Source organism: Tauraco erythrolophus, chromosome 6 (assembly GCF_009769465.1).
Source record: "Tauraco erythrolophus isolate bTauEry1 chromosome 6, bTauEry1.pri, whole genome shotgun sequence".
Classification (NCBI taxonomy): domain Eukaryota; kingdom Metazoa; phylum Chordata; class Aves; order Musophagiformes; family Musophagidae; genus Tauraco; species Tauraco erythrolophus.
In genome coordinates, this window is record NC_141470.1 from 32,358,804 (window position 1) to 32,374,232 (window position 15,429).

General features: G+C 41.7%; 1 protein-coding gene across 1 annotated transcript; it reads right to left on the reverse strand.

The window, feature by feature from the left end:
* Positions 1-906: 906 nt before the first annotated feature.
* On the reverse strand, positions 907-15,026 carry DCAF4 (DDB1 and CUL4 associated factor 4). Its single transcript, XM_086613003.1, has 14 exons — positions 14,989-15,026; positions 14,058-14,173; positions 12,324-12,421; positions 10,538-10,695; positions 8,976-9,058; positions 8,228-8,330; positions 7,364-7,507; positions 6,663-6,712; positions 5,302-5,381; positions 3,712-3,807; positions 3,503-3,600; positions 2,619-2,795; positions 2,281-2,395; positions 907-1,308 (listed from the first exon to the last, which is right to left on the reverse strand). The coding sequence occupies exons 2-14, from the start codon at positions 14,165-14,167 to the stop codon at positions 1,115-1,117; spliced, it is 1,506 nt and encodes a 501-aa protein (XP_086469129.1). The 5' UTR covers positions 14,168-14,173; positions 14,989-15,026; the 3' UTR covers positions 907-1,114.
* Between the last annotated feature and the right edge of the window lie 403 nt (positions 15,027-15,429).

The following is a 15,429-nucleotide window of genomic DNA, read 5'->3' on the forward strand; positions in this document are numbered from 1 at the left end:
AGCTTTGGAAAACTGTGAAGCCTGTCAGTAGCCCCACCTAGTTCATGAGGGCCTTTACCTCCTATAGGCTCCTGATCTTGTCAGTGCTTCCTACATACACTAGCTGCAGGATGGTCTTGCCCAACCCACTGTGGTTACCAGGAAGGAGCTGGAGGTAATGAGGCTCCACAGGATGATAATTGTTCCCAGATACAGTGTCACACAATTGCTGCAAGCTAGCGCTACAACTGCACAGCTGAGGGCCCAGTTGCACCTCTGTATGCAAAAGCCCTGACTCTGCACAGGTGATCTCATATCCCAAAGAGGATGTGGTGTGTCCAGGCTGGGCTTGATTCCTGCTATAGATGCATGAGCAAGCTGCACGAGTCTGTTCCAGACTGCTGACCAAACTCCAAGTTAGGGGTGTGGACTTGGTTAGGAAACACTGTGATGAATTAACAGGGACACCCAGCCTGGCTACTGGACCAAGGAAGGCACTTTGTTCTATGTGTGCTGCCTTTTAAAGGAACGGTGGCAGGGCAGTAGCATGCTACCACCATCTGAAAAGGATAAAGTTTAGCATGGCCCAGCTCAAAGGACTGACAGTCTGTGTAGGGAAACAGGTGTTCCTTGGACTGCTTCCAGTCATGGATGTAGAAGAGTCAGTAGCTACTCCAAACAAAACCCCAGAACACATATAGTGTGAGCTTCTCTACACCAGCTACTTCAGTCTGCTAATCCACTCTGTTGCACCAGCCTACTTGCTCATGTAGGTTTAACCACAGCTAAGTAGTTATATGACCAAACTGGGATTAAGTTAGAACAGTGTTTTGACAGCAAATTCAGCTAGCATGAGATAGGCCTTTACTGAAAGTTACCAGCTTTCCAAAGATAGATTTCAAAGAGGCCAAATAATTGCCTAAGAAGTTAATCAACATTCAGCTTTTATTTACAAGATGTCTGAGATGTATACAGCAAGATTTGCTGAACCTGCTGAAGGAGGTTCAGAATTTCATAGGTAAAGCAGATGCAACAGCAGCACACAGTGACTCAGCAGCATGGTGACTGGTGCAAAAATTTTGAAGTCATGTACAGGTTGGCAGCTTTGTGGACCAGATCTGAGGAGAATATTGTGTCAGTTATAGGAAAAGTGGTAGAGATCCTGTTTGACAGCCATGAGTAAGCCAGGAACTCCTCGGCTACCCCCAAGTCTTGAAGAAAACACCACACTGGGAATGGCATCTTTGGAGGATGGGTGGGGAGAAGGGATGGTTCTAAGCAGCTGGGCATCTTGGAGACTCCAAATTCTGGTGTAGCAATCCTGACCAACTGGAAAGGAAAGGACACCAGAATTCAACATTACACAAAAAGTACTTTACACAGCTCTGCCAGATTATCAGCACAGAAGCAGAAGGTCTATGGGGAAAATAACCTGACTATTTCTACATACAGTAGAGGCAAAGCACTTACCAATACTTTACGAAACAGAAATTCTACACTGAATACCTCAAAAGTGGGAAAAATTTGCATTTCCTATTAGGCAATAAAAGATACAATAAATCAGTATTTAGAGTGCTTTCCTCATTATCAAGCTCCTAATTCAAAAAAGGGGAGAAACTCACTATCACATTAACAAGAATTCTTCTCATTATTCTGTCACTTACTGACAAATCCAAGGAGAGGAGATCGCTATGTTTACAGTGACACTGTGAAACTTGGCTATAGTATGAGGATTTAAGGGGTATCCTTCATTTATTGTTACCTTTCCTCCCCTCACCCCAAATACAATAAAATAAAAGTCTCAGACTGTAGCCAAGTATATTCAAAAGGACCCTGAGTGGTGTAGACAGCTTACAAGGAGTTATGCTTACTTGTCAGTGCTTCAGTCCATCACCACACTACCCGCTTAAGCACCAAACCAACAGACACAGTCTTTAGTATCTCTATATATGAAGTTAGCACCAAGTCTACCATTCACATGTTGTTTCTCGGAATTTAAAAATCAAGTGTTTTCTGCTCTTCTCCTAAGACACGCTGTTGAAAGGATAATGAGACTTTTGCAGGACACAACAGATAAAGCTGTTCAGTGCTACACAGGAGTGATTACAGTAGATGTGCATCCATAACATTATTTCTTAATAATTCATAGTATATTACAGTATGTCTAAGGCTAAATTTCAGAAGAAATTTAAAGACTTAACAGGTTTACAACTTCCAATAGCTGTAGCTAAGAAACGCTCTTCATGTGTAAGAAAACCACTGCCATGCCCTCTACAAGTAAAGGGGAAAAAGTCAACCCACCTGCTGTAAGAAGTCCTTCCTCCTCATTAACATGCAAAGGGAGAAGAGCATATTCATTGTGATGACCTTTGTACTGTTTCACACACTTTGCTGTTCTCAGGTCCCACAGCTTTATCTGCAAGTTGAAGTAATTGTTTGAAAGAAGATGTATTAACGAAGCAGAGAGCACTTGATGGTTGATAAATAAGTGGATCTAGAAGAGGACCCATATGTGAAACTACCACCCCGTTCCATACTACCCGCCAAAGAACAGGCATCTGCCCTCGGGACTGGGATAAGCAGCTGCCAATGCCCAGATATAAAAGAAACAGAATACCCCAAAGGCAACAAAACCGTACCTTCCCAGCCATATCTGCTGCCATAAGGTAATGTTCAGCCTCGAGAAGGCGAATAGACGTAACTGCTGAGTCATGGAAGAGACGAATTGCTTTCCAGCTCTGGCCCTTTCGGTTGCGTTGACGCACATCAATGCTGAAAATCTCACCTGAACGGCAGCCATTGTACAGCATTGGGGTCTGGAAGAATCCAGGAGAAAGAAGTGTACTATGTAACATTTGAAAGGATCTTACAAGTTATACAGACAGAAGCCATGTCAAGCTTTTGAGCTGTCTGGTGCAGTTGTTAAATTACTTTATTAACATGGGCATTAAGAACCAGAATTTTTATTACACACTGCAACATTTTTCAGCCAACTCATTAGTTCCATTCAAATATCAACTATTTACATTAGCTGTAAAAGTTCAGCTAGGTAAGTAGGAACTTAAGTCTAATGTAACAGCAAACCAGGAACTGGAATTCTCATATTCTGGTTTCACCCTTCTGACTACATCTTTGTGAAGAAGTCCATTAGTATTTTATAGGGGTTTTCTCTTTCTTGATGGAGACAATATGCCGAGTGTTAACAAGATGAGGTCATTTGCCAAAACCAAAACAATTTTACAACACGTTACTACTGTGCTCTTTGTACTTCCTTCATTTCCTTTTACCTCTGTACAATTAACAAAAGTTACCCCTGTTGCCACAGAGTTTGAAATCAGTTAATCTTTCTGTTGCTATTCAATTGCATGCAAGCATCAGGCCAGCTCTGTTGTGGAACCGCTATCGAACAGTAGCTGTAATCACAACCTTACATACAGCATCATGAGTCCCATCCCAAACAGAACAAAAAGCTCACCAATGAGGCAGCACTCTGAAAAAATGAAGGGTGTATGGTTCTTTTTACCTGTGTGGCAAATTGTTGGGCCAATACATCGCTACTGGTTCCAAACGTCTGTCGATGCCCTGTCACTACATTGGTTACAAGAACTCGTCGTGTCAGGCCTAAGGAAGACAGATGATGTTTGCTTAGCTGTAATTTGGGTAGCAGCTGGAAGATTAATGCAAGAAGTCTTTCCCACTGAGACAGAGGGGGTTGCTAGCCTTGCAGATCACCTGTGCTGAAGCAGTTGTCTGCTTGGGGATTGAGGCACCAAGCACAGGACCAGGCAGTGGATATCTTGAAGCTGCACAGCATTCCAGGTCGATCTCCTAGGAGAGAGGAGCAACTCATGAAGCATCCATAAATGTTAAGACAAGATCATAACTCAGAAAGCTTGTCTGGATTTCCATACTTCTTTCAATATTGCAATCTGAAGCAGAGAAAATATTACCCAATTAGCCTCCCTGTGCTACTCAAGAGAAAGGAAGCAAAAGTGGGACTTCATGACTATAAGCCACAGACATATAGACTATACAGATAGAAAACTGTGAGAGATTGTGAAATTTACTCAGTAGTTAAAAGGCTGACCATGGCAGGAAAGAGAAAAATAACTCTTGTCTTACAGCACTAAGTAAGCCATTTTTTAAAGACAAGTGGACTAGAAACATGAAACATTTACTTAAGCTATAGATCAGCCAAAGCCTAACCTGTAAGTTCTTGACCTACCTATCTGGGGGGGAGGGGGGGGGGGGAACGTCAGGCAGCACAGGTGATGTGTCTAAAACATGGTTTTAGACAGGTTAAGTTCTGCTTTGCTCCCAGCATCTACTTAGCAAAGTTCCCTCAAATCAACAATTTAGGGGAGTGAAGTAAGTCAAGAAACTTGGAAATACTTAAAACAGTCAATAGGAAATACTAGACAGGAAGACTTTGGTAGAACTCAGGGCATCCGATTACCTTGAAGGGCTTAAAATGTTCTACAGAGCAATTTGGCATGCTGGCCTAGTAGCCATCCATCTTCAGTGACTCTTCAAGTTATTGCTAATGCTATGCATCTTTTTTTTTTTTTAATGGCTGCATAAATAGCGTGACATTAAAAAAAATTAAAATAGGTCCTTAACTCTTATCTGTCACAGATTTCCTCTGTATAAACTTAACTGATCATGTCTGAATGGAAACCAGGCTAGAGCACGGTACTATGTGACCTCAAGAAGCATGGTTCTGACATCTATCAAGAAAGTCCCATTAATAAAGTTCATCCTCCAAGAACATTGAACAAAAATACATAAAGATACAGCTACAGCTATCAGACTTAAGACACAGGATTCGCTAAATGAATCACAGTTACACACAACTGAATGTGAGCTTGTACAAGGAGCTATGGGCCAAAACATTTACCAGCTTTCCACCTTTGATTAATCCACTGAGCATGCTTGAGTAGCTACCATGAGAAGGGATTCTGCAATGATTCTAGATAGTCTATAAGGAAATTTGACTACTACTTGTGTGCAGCTTCTGAGTATTAGTTACAAGCCAAGCTACACATGAAAAATCTCAAATGTTGACTTTACAAGTGAGGTGTTCTCCTGGCAAAGTCAGGCAAAGTCAAGTACTACATCAGCAGCAGCTAAAAATAAACTAATGCTTTGAATTCTGCTTATTAATTAATTTTTAAGGTAAGTTCTTTCATCTGTTCACTTCTTAAACTGGTTCAGGCTTTCTAAGTTTTACAAGAGTACAAGAGTGTCACTAGCTACCAAGAAGTGCAGAAATAATCTTTCCTTTGAAAACTGGAGGGAAAAAACCCAACAAAAACACCCTACCTGGGTTAGTGCTGCTGAACAATGATGCTGGAAGCAGACTGGCACAGCCTGGTGTTTCTGCAATTCCCATGAGACACAGCTTGCTGAAGTGAGTTAAGGAAAACAAAGATTTCTCCCTAGAACAGAACAGGCTGCCTAACATTTATAGCTGGGAAAAGGAAGATGCTCTGACACAGCCACAGCTCACAATACTTTCCCTCCGAGATGTCTGATGTGCCTTACGGTTTACAATTGAGTCTTGACCCTTCATTTCTTTCATAGGAAAGAGCTGGAAAGAGCTCCCATTCTTGCTTGTGTATTTTCACTACCAGAAAGACAAGAGGAATACTAAGGCATCTTTCTAGTGATTAAAAAAAAATGCATGGCCTACACAGATCATTCTCCTCATCTTTACATGCCAATGACACTGCATTAACACAAATCTGTTTTTCATGGAGATAAGTTGGAAAAAGGGCAGCACACATTGGAGAGGCAAGGAAGACTCACTTTAGATTACATTAAAATATTTTCTAAAGATTATACCAGGTCTAAATAGGATTTGAAAGCTACATCTCAAGTTCAGTGGGGTAAATATGGGACATGACCAGAGCAAAGCATGAAATAACCAGGCCAAACAATTCTCCACTCCTAACCAGCTGTGAGCAAGACTGATGAATTCCTGCCACCTTCTGGATCAGTGCTGGATTGCTTCGCTTTTCCCATCAGCCGTTTACATACATTTCTATATAATTTCCTCTCTTTTGATACTTTAATAGCACATCTGTTGCCTGCCATCTCCCACGTTAAAATCCCCTTTTCTTCCTCTTCTAGAAAAAGCAGTAATGGACACAGAGTCTACTATACCATCAACCTTCCTCTTCCTCTGCAGACAGACCTGCAGAACAGGCTCTGTAAGGTGCAGAGCATGATCCTAATGAATTGCTCCTGTTCTCCTCTCGCCCCAAACAATGAGGATAGTTTACAACAGAAACCAACCAACCCACTTTCAGAGGTCCACTTCAAAAAGAAAGTTAAGTTACCTTAACCCTCTCTTTTGTTCTTTTACCCCAGCCAATTTCTAAAGACCAAATAATTTTGGATATGGCATCTACACTATTAATGAAGCAGGAAGTCTCCAGGGCAGGAAACATGGTCTTTCACTTACTATTACACTGGAACAATTCTACATATATCTATAACAGAACCATACATCTGTTTCACCAGCTCCAGCATCTTTCAGTTTTTATCACTTTTTCTGTTTTCCAGAAAACTTAACTTCTGGGGCAACTACATGAGATGTCTTCCTGGAAGTTAGCTGTTCTGGGCAGCGCGATTCAGACTTGTGAAAGCTGAACTGAATTTTGCTTTTTTTAAAAGGATATAAAACATGAGAATCTGGATGAGTCAACGATGCCCAGCACACAGAATTCACCTTCAGACACAAAAAGACATACTATTTTTGTGATCTCTTACTCAATTCACAAGAGGGTATTTCCATGCAAAGATGACATAAAACTATGCACTGGGTTCACCTCCTTAGCCCACGAAATAGCCCAGTAATGGGTCACAAGCATTTTAGTCTCATGCTCTTAAATGTAGGAGACGGAGCAGCATTGAGAAGTCTGTCCAAACACAGACTGAGGCACTAAGTGCATCCTATCATTTAAGGGATCATCCTTAAAAGAACCTGAGCACGAAGAGATGATGAAAACCTGTTTTAAATATTCTTCATGTTCAAGGATAAACACAAAATTATTTTTAAGCAGCATGCAAATCTTAGTAATTTCTGGTCCTCAACCTTAGTTTTGTCAGCTACTGCCAACTGCAACTCTGAAGTAAGCACTTGTACATAGTCTTCTGTTCTAACTGTAGCATAACATTCCTGAGAACTAACGCTGGCACTGAAAACTTTTAGAAACAAGTTTACTGTGATTCTGTGTTTATCCAAACTTCACATCACTAGAGTCTTCTATTCTGTTCTCCTAATCCCTTCCCCAACTCTCATGCATTTCCACCTGTGACTCCCAAGGAACAGCATTCTGAGAATGCAACAACTGAAGGAAGCAGGAACAGAATGCAGTACTTTGCGGTTTGTGAAGTAGAGGTTGTCATACATCTCCACAGTGAGAGACTCCTTCCCCAAACCACTGAGGTTGATGATACCATATTTGCATCCTCCATGCTCTACATCATTCACAGTGAATATCCGCTCACAAGCCACATCTGCCTGTAAAATAAAAGCTTACTGGTCAAACTTACTGGAAACTTTCAGGGAAAAAACAGCTTGAGGGAGCTGCATTAGGTCTAAAATGAAACAATAAATTAATTCTGATACTTGTAATACCATCTGCTTTCCATTCACCTCTAAAAACAGTGGCCAACTCTTTTATATGCATGCACAGAAAAAACATGAGTAAGAAAAGGATTTAGTCCTTGAGCAACAATAAATACTCTTTCCAGTTATATCAGTTCTAGACACTTACTCTGGCTGATTAGTAAGCACAGACTGGTATCGGTAGAGGACTCGAACCAAACCAAAACTTTACATCTTATCAGAAGTGAATACGGAATTCTCCTGCTGTTGGATCACAGCAAAAAGGCTGGTGCTACATTTCAACTTCTCTTTTATGACACTAAGTTCCTGACTCCTTCTGGCTTCAGCTACCTATGCAGTGCCCTGTTTACAAGGCCAGGAGCTGGTCCTGGAGAGCTTCCTACCTAGACTAGGAAAGATATCCAACCTTTTCATCATTTTCCTTTCTAGGAAAGGAACAGCCTCTTCCTATTTGTTTAAAATTACTGAGTATAGATTTTGAGAACTGATACAACAGGAATAATGCATCTTTGAAAGCAAAATTTGAACAATGGGATTTGATTATAAGTTCCTGAATTTTCAGTAAAGATGGGCTCTCTTTAGGATAAAGACTTAACAGTTCTGACAACATACCACAATTATTTTAAAATTGTTGGTTCCAGCAACTGAAGAATCTGGACTGTGAATTTCTATCTTCCTCCTCTGCATGCAGTTCACTTTTAGTTCATGGACCAGCCTGTAAAAGCAGGTGAGGGGAGAGGCAGGAAGAAGGAATAATTCAGATAAGCCTCGGTTTAATGCCAATGAAAAGAACTCTAGATAGGATATCCAGAACTGCTTCTCAATCACAGAAGCTAAAATGCCTGAACAACTAGCATGCTGCAATTTCACTCATATCACCCATGAACATGTGCGTCTTCCATATTCACAGAATTTCATCTTGTTATTTTGAACCCCAGCACGTCTTCAGGAGCAGAAACAACAACACAGCAAGTCACTAAATTGCCTTCTGCACTGTGACTAAAATCTGAGCATAGCGATTTTAATAAGGGGCGGGGGAATGGTCACCACAGTTGAAAAGCATTCATCCAGAGAAAAGCTGCATTGTATTTGTAAAGCACAATGTGGCAAAATGGCACATATAGGAAAAAAAAAAAGTGAAGTTTTAAAGTCCAGTTATCCAAAATTAGGAAACCTCTTCATCATTTGAATTCCCATCCCGTTAGTAACCTGATTATAAAAGAATATAACTATTTTTTTATTATAAGTAGTATGTTCCTCTTTGTCCTAAGGGGAAGAGGAAGAAATGGAAAAATCCTGACAGGAACAGTTGCACTAACAGCAGAACTTTGTACGGCAACCAGAAATCAAATCATTGTACCTGCAATAACTTGTGGAGCTGAGCAAACCCAGCTGCCTTTTCTGTAACAGCATAGATGAGTTCAGTCCAGCCCTTGTTGTTTTCTGGAAAGAATAACACAGAATTGTACTCAGTTATTTGCTTGTTTATGATTCAAACATGGCTGTGGTCTTAGATGTTTGGGATATTTAGGTAACTTTTTCCTCTAGCCTACATACATTAAAATTTTCAGAATGTCTATAAAATACATTCCCAACACCATCTCCCTGGTCTACTACGGTAAGCAGACAAGAATATATTCCTGTGAGATGTGAAGTACTTTTATAAATACAAAAACTGGAGGAAAAAAACAAACCAACAGCCATTGGTTTTGCTTGATGTAATCAGCAGTACCACCTTGAGGTGCGAAGTCATGTGGTTTCACTCTAACACCTTAAAGTCTTACTATACAGCAAAACTGTCTATCACAACAAGACTGCTATTAACTATGCAGTCTTAGTGCTGCACTAAACTACTTTTTCATTCATAATTTTTTAAAATTTCATGCAAACGCTTTCTGGGGAGACCAAAGGATACAGTACTTTGCAGAGTTACAGAGTAAGAAATCTTTTTGACAACGCTCAGACAAAGCAAGTATTTAAGAGTCAAAATGTTCTTATCTGGGAGCCTCAGTCAGATGTCTGATTCAATAGCGAGATTTTGAGAAGAGATGTATATCCACAATTTCCATTAACAGCTACATGGCCAGCAGCTGTTTTGTATCTATGAAACCTAAACTGCTCATGGAAACAGCTAAAACCACAAAAAAAAAAAAAAAGAAAAAAACAAAGAAAGCCAAAACCAAACCAACAGCAGCACTTTCACAGTAAAGACTGAAGATCTCAACAGCTGGTTGAAGTGAGAACTTCATTATTTACAGAGAAAAAGTACTGCTTGCATCTTCCAAATGATAGCATATTTAAGTCGAGCTGTGATTTGTAAAGTTGCAAGACGTGGCTTTCGGGTAATTGAAAACCATCCTTGTTAGGTATTTTACCCAGATTACTGATATGCAGCATCAGCATTAACTCTGCTGTAACACTTTATGATGAAAAGCATACAGGCTTTCCAGGCAGAAACATAAGACCCACCTTGATTTTACTTGTCCAAAAGCATTCTTCATGAAAAAGCTGTTTCCACAAAATATCATTAGTGTTGTTTCTTCAAGGGCCAGGAATGTGATTAATACATTTATTGAACATGTGAAAAACTTGAAATCAAGACCCCAGTTTGCCAATTCAAGATCAGGATTTGAAACCTGGCATCCACTGTCCTGACTTGAGTGTAACTGTTGGGCAATCTGAATTCTGAGCGCGGTTCCTGTCTCTTTACAAGTTTTTTGTTTGTAATGACTTGCTTTCATTCCTGCGTGGAACAGCCAAACAAAAGGCTTTAAGGACTACAGATTCTCATCAAGACGAAATTTTTGTTTTTCCAGACAGCTTAAGGGACTGTACTACAGTCAGAATTGAAAGGCTTTAGCTTATAATCTGTCCTGGGCCAGAACACAATAAAGCCTAATTGCCATCTTTTTCGGACTGTACCTTCTTTTGTTTTTCTTCCTCTTCTAAGAGTCTCAGCCTTTTGCATTCCATTGCCTTGTACTGAATGCTCTCCTTGGTAAGTGGGTTGTAGTTATTATGTCCAGGCAGCAGGCGAAAATAGCGGTTCTTTTCTGAGTCATAGTAAAATCCTGGCAGTTCTAAAAAAAACCCACAAAACACAACTAAAAAAACAACAGGCAAAATCAGATGGATAACTAAGTTTGCTTATAGCTCTTCGACATCCCACATCTTCATGGGAATGTCAGAGTCACGAGGCTCAAAGCTCTTCCTTCCAGCAGGTCCCAAGCATGATACACAGACTAGGAATAGATGACAGCCACTTAAAGAAAAAAAATACTATTTACATATTTCAAATGCAGTACTGTTATAAAGGTACAGAAGGGATGTCACCACTGACCAAGATGAAATTCAGACAGATAAGAGAAGTAAAGGTTTTGCTGCAGGACAAAAATGACTTTTCTTCATAAATCAATCATGAGGGGACACTTGGTTAAAAGACTAGGTAGAACAGTCTTAACCAACAACAAAAAAATTGATGAGGTATCACCCAAACCAAAATAAAGTGATTCAATTCCCAGAACAAGCCACCTTTACTTCAACACATAGGAGAGATTTAGATACAATCAAAAGTACATTTGGGCAATACGCAGAGGCTCCTTCCAAAGATGAACTGGGATGAGAGAAACATTCAATTTTAGTGCTTCACTGCCCAGGTAAATTCAGAGGCAGACCAGCAAAATACTGTGACAGATTCATAATGATACATTGTCTCAAGACAAATGATTTTATTCAGAAGAGGCGAGTGTTAACATTTTCATTTCAAGAGTTTTTATTTAAACTTTTATCTACTACCAGAAATTGCATTTGAAGTAACCTCTTTTCATTACTACTTCATAAAAGCACACTGCATTAAACATACAGAATCTAATTACACAGCAATAAATGTTTTGCAGAACACACCTCCTAACATGCTCACTGCCTCTTAAACACAAAAGGGTGATATACAAAAAAGGTCTTTCTAAGCTCTGACTTTGTTGTTAAGAGGTTAGAAAGTCAGTGGTGTTTCAGGACTCTCATGTTGTGGAGAAATACACATTCCCACAGGCTTAGCTTTTGCTAAGGTTGTCTAATGAGTCAGGAAACCAGAATGCAAAACGGGACATCTTTCTCAATAACATCGCTACTGCATCAAGTCTGGTTTCCCCAGCTGACTGCCTGATAACGAACAAACATTTAGTCAGAGTGTATTTCTTACAGACTACAAGATACACTGAAGGCATAGAGAGATATGACTTTTCACCCCCGAAGTGGTGGATCATTGTGTCCGTTAAAAGACTGAGTCACTGGATGCAAGTTGTACTTTTTACATGCTCTCTTGTTTTCTTTGCTTATTTAATGTTTCTATTGAAAGATGTGGTTTATAACATCTTCAGCATGTAGGAGAAAAGAATCAAAGTTCATCATGTTCCCAAAGCAACATTTCTGGAGGGAGAAACAGAATTCTATTTTTTCTGTTTGTATCAGCTTAGCTAAGCACATAAGTTTTCTGACATGAGAAGCACCTGCGGGCCTGAAAGTGTATTTGGCCCTGCTCTCTAGATCCTCACTTACTCCATCTTTTTGTATCACCTGATGATACTTTTCTCTACAAACTTTACTGCTTATATCCTTCCTTTAACACTAGCTATTAATGCAGCTACTGCTACTTTTTTCATACAGACAGCACATAGACACTGATTTTTAACCCATAAACATGGTCTCTTACCTGGTACTATGGAGTTCTGTGTTAAGTTGGATGAAGAAGGATCTCCACTGCTGCTGGGGCCTGCATTCACTGAGGTTTGTGGTTCCTCCTTTTCCAGCCTGAAAAAAAACCAACATTGTCTTCATGACAGACTCATAATTGTCCAACATATCTTTCCCACAAAGAATCTAAAAAGCAGCTTGTTATTGACACTACTGGAGCACAATTTTGCAGGACTGTGATAAGCACATTGTGTATATCACCATACTCTAAACTATGAAAATTAAATAGTAAAAATATTCAGCTTAAAAACCTCTCAATAACATTAGAGATACCAACATCTTAAAAGCCTTAATTACTTGTTAAAACACTAAAGGTGGCTGGTGATTCTGCAAGTGCCTTTAACTCTTTCAGTGAAAGATTAATACTGGGCATTTTACCATATCCCCTGATTAAAATAAAAGCCCACCCTTGATGGCATGTAAGTCTTCACAGCATAGAGTGAGAGACAGTGCGGGTAAAACATTGATGTCAGGTCAAATATATTTTGCCACTCTCTTCATGACAACAATTTCATTGATGAGATTCGGAAACAGGCAAAATGAACAAGATTTTAATGAAAACTCCAAGAAAGAAAAGTCTCTGCTTTTGTAATAAACATCACAGTTGACAGGCTAACGGCAACTTTTTTCTTTTTGAAGTAATTTAAATGGGCACATTCAGTACTGATGAGCAAAATTCCACTGGAATGTTTTCTGAATCACCTGTACAATCCTCACTTTTTAAGACAGGTCTTATTACATGTTATCTTAAAAGCATTAGGTCAAAATGTTTTGCAAGAGTTGTAATTTATTGAAAACAAAATGATAAAGAATTCTAGTTCTAAGAGCAGCTCTATTGCTGTTCGATTATACAACTTCGAAAATAGTTAAAGAACATCACTGATCTACAAGGAGGAAAAACACCCACACCAAACTCAAGCACTTCAATTTAAAGCTTTTTAATAAAATTTTTTTAATGGTATATTCACTGAATTAAGGCCCATTTGCATTTCTAACTTTTACACAAATACAACTAACAGGGCAACTCAGATATGTATGTGTTTGTGTCTCTTTCTCTAAAAATACATTTAAATAAAATGTTTAGAGTATTAAAGCAAAGGATTGGCCTCTCTTATTCCTGCAAGAGGCACTAAGGAAGAACATGGGAAAGAAAAAGAGCCATAAAAATAGCTCAAACACAGGCAAATTTTCTAAAGTTTAAAATGTACTTTTCTAAAAGAATCCATTTTCAAGGCAGTGGATTATTCCTGATCTGCTAGATGTGGTATTGTTACCGCATTACTTAACATGCTTTTAAACTTTCAGGAAGATCCTTTAATCCTCAGTTTTTACACTGAGGCATAAAATAAATGGGCAGGTGCAATGAAGTATTTACAAACGTTTTTCTTGCCTGAACTATCTTTGCATATTGATGAAGAGTTTATGGATGATCAGACACACCTGAAAGGCCTAGCTCACAGAACCACATCTCACTTTAAAAATCAATGTACAGTTGCGAACACATGATAAGTTTCCAGAAATCAATGTAATTCCACTCCCACTAGGGATAACATATACCAGAAGTACTGTCCACTAGATCTTTAGATGGCAACCCTCCCAGTTCTAGATAGCCACCATTCTGCAATCTGCAAACTTAATCAGGCATAACATCTAAAGGCCTAACCCATGCTAAGCTCAAGCTGTATATACTTGCCTTTCAGTGTGGTTATTGTGATTGGGTCTTTTGTACTGGTGGGGACGGTAGCTGTGCTTGCGATTGCTCCATCCACGCTTTTCTTTGCCTCTCCAGTAATTCCTTTTCATTTCTACCTATAAAGCAAACACACACACATACTTCAATGCTACTTGCCCGGAATCGTCCAACATACAAGACAGCCTTTTAAAACAGCCTCTTTCCGGCCAGTTTCAAATAGCTTCGCAGCGGCCTAGAGATGAAAACCAAGGAGGCACATTGAGGACAACACTTTTAAAGAGAAACACTTTCAAGCACAAACGGCATCAGACCTTAAAGAGGAGAAAGGCAGAAGAGCACCACGGGCCGTTCGACGGGAGGCTGAAATCAGGGCCGCACGGCGGTGACCGCCCCCTGCACTCGGCACCGACCAACACCCTCTTGCCAAGCTCTCACACGCGCAGGGCGGAGAAGCCCTACCGCCGAGCTACAGCCGGATGTTCGCAACCGCCAGCTTCCCAGCGCAATACGCCTCCTACAAGCACAGGGTCTCTCCACACAGGGACAAACTGGAGCTACCAACGGCGGCCTGCCCGCCGCTGCCGCGGCCCTGCCTGCCCGCCTTCCGCCCCGGGCCCAGGCATCGCGCTGCCCCCGCCGGGACACGGCGGGACGCGCAGGCTGCCGGGGACAGGCTGCCGGGGGGGCCTCCCCTCCACACGGCGGCCAGGCCGGGCCGGCGGGCCGACACCCCCGGGCACGGTTTTGTAAGCGACCAGGCCTGCTGACCGCCCGCACTACGGGCGCTTCCCGGCTCCCGCCGACCTCCCTGCTGGGCCGGGAACAACTCCACAGCTCGCCCCGCCGCGCTGAATGTAAAAGCCCCTGAGACGGAGGCGAGACGGCGGCCAGACGTCCCCCACCACCTACCCCCGGCCCGCTTGTCCCTTACCGGCACCGCCCTCTACCGCCGGGCCCCGCCGCTTCCACTCTGCCGCCAAGGCTCCGCCCACACCCCGATGGGCCTCTCCGATTGGCTCTTACCGGCCCCTGCGGCTTGACGGACGGCCCATTCACCAAACAGTAGAAGGCCAAACCGGCGCGTGCGTCCCGCAAAAGGATGGGGCTACAGCAGCGGCGGGGCGGGGTCAGGCCGCGGGAGTTGCGGTCGGTCGGCGGCGAGATGGGCCGGGCCGGGCCGGGCCGGGTGGGCTGAGGCAGCTCCGGGGTGCGAGCAGGAGGGCGGGCGTGCCCTACAAATGAATCCCGAGTAAGGGAGTGCGAGGGTGCAGGGTGGCTGAGGGGCGGCAGGGTGAGGGGGCGGGTTTCGGTGTGAGCGGCAGCCTCGGATCCCGCTTACGGGGAGGGGAACTGACGGAGCTTCGCTGCTGCT

Coding starts and splice junctions, on each gene's coding strand:
- DCAF4 (XM_086613003.1), bottom strand. CDS start 14,167: ATGAAAAGGAATTACTGGAGAGGCAAAGAAAAGCGTGGATGGAGCAAT. Junction 6,713..7,363: donor TCTACTTCACAAACCGCAAA/GTACTGCATTCT, acceptor TTGTGTCTGAAG/GTGAATTCTGTGTGCTGGGC. Junction 1,309..2,280: donor GGAAGGACTTCTTACAGCAG/GTGGGTTGACTT, acceptor TTTCCTTTCCAG/TTGGTCAGGATTGCTACACC.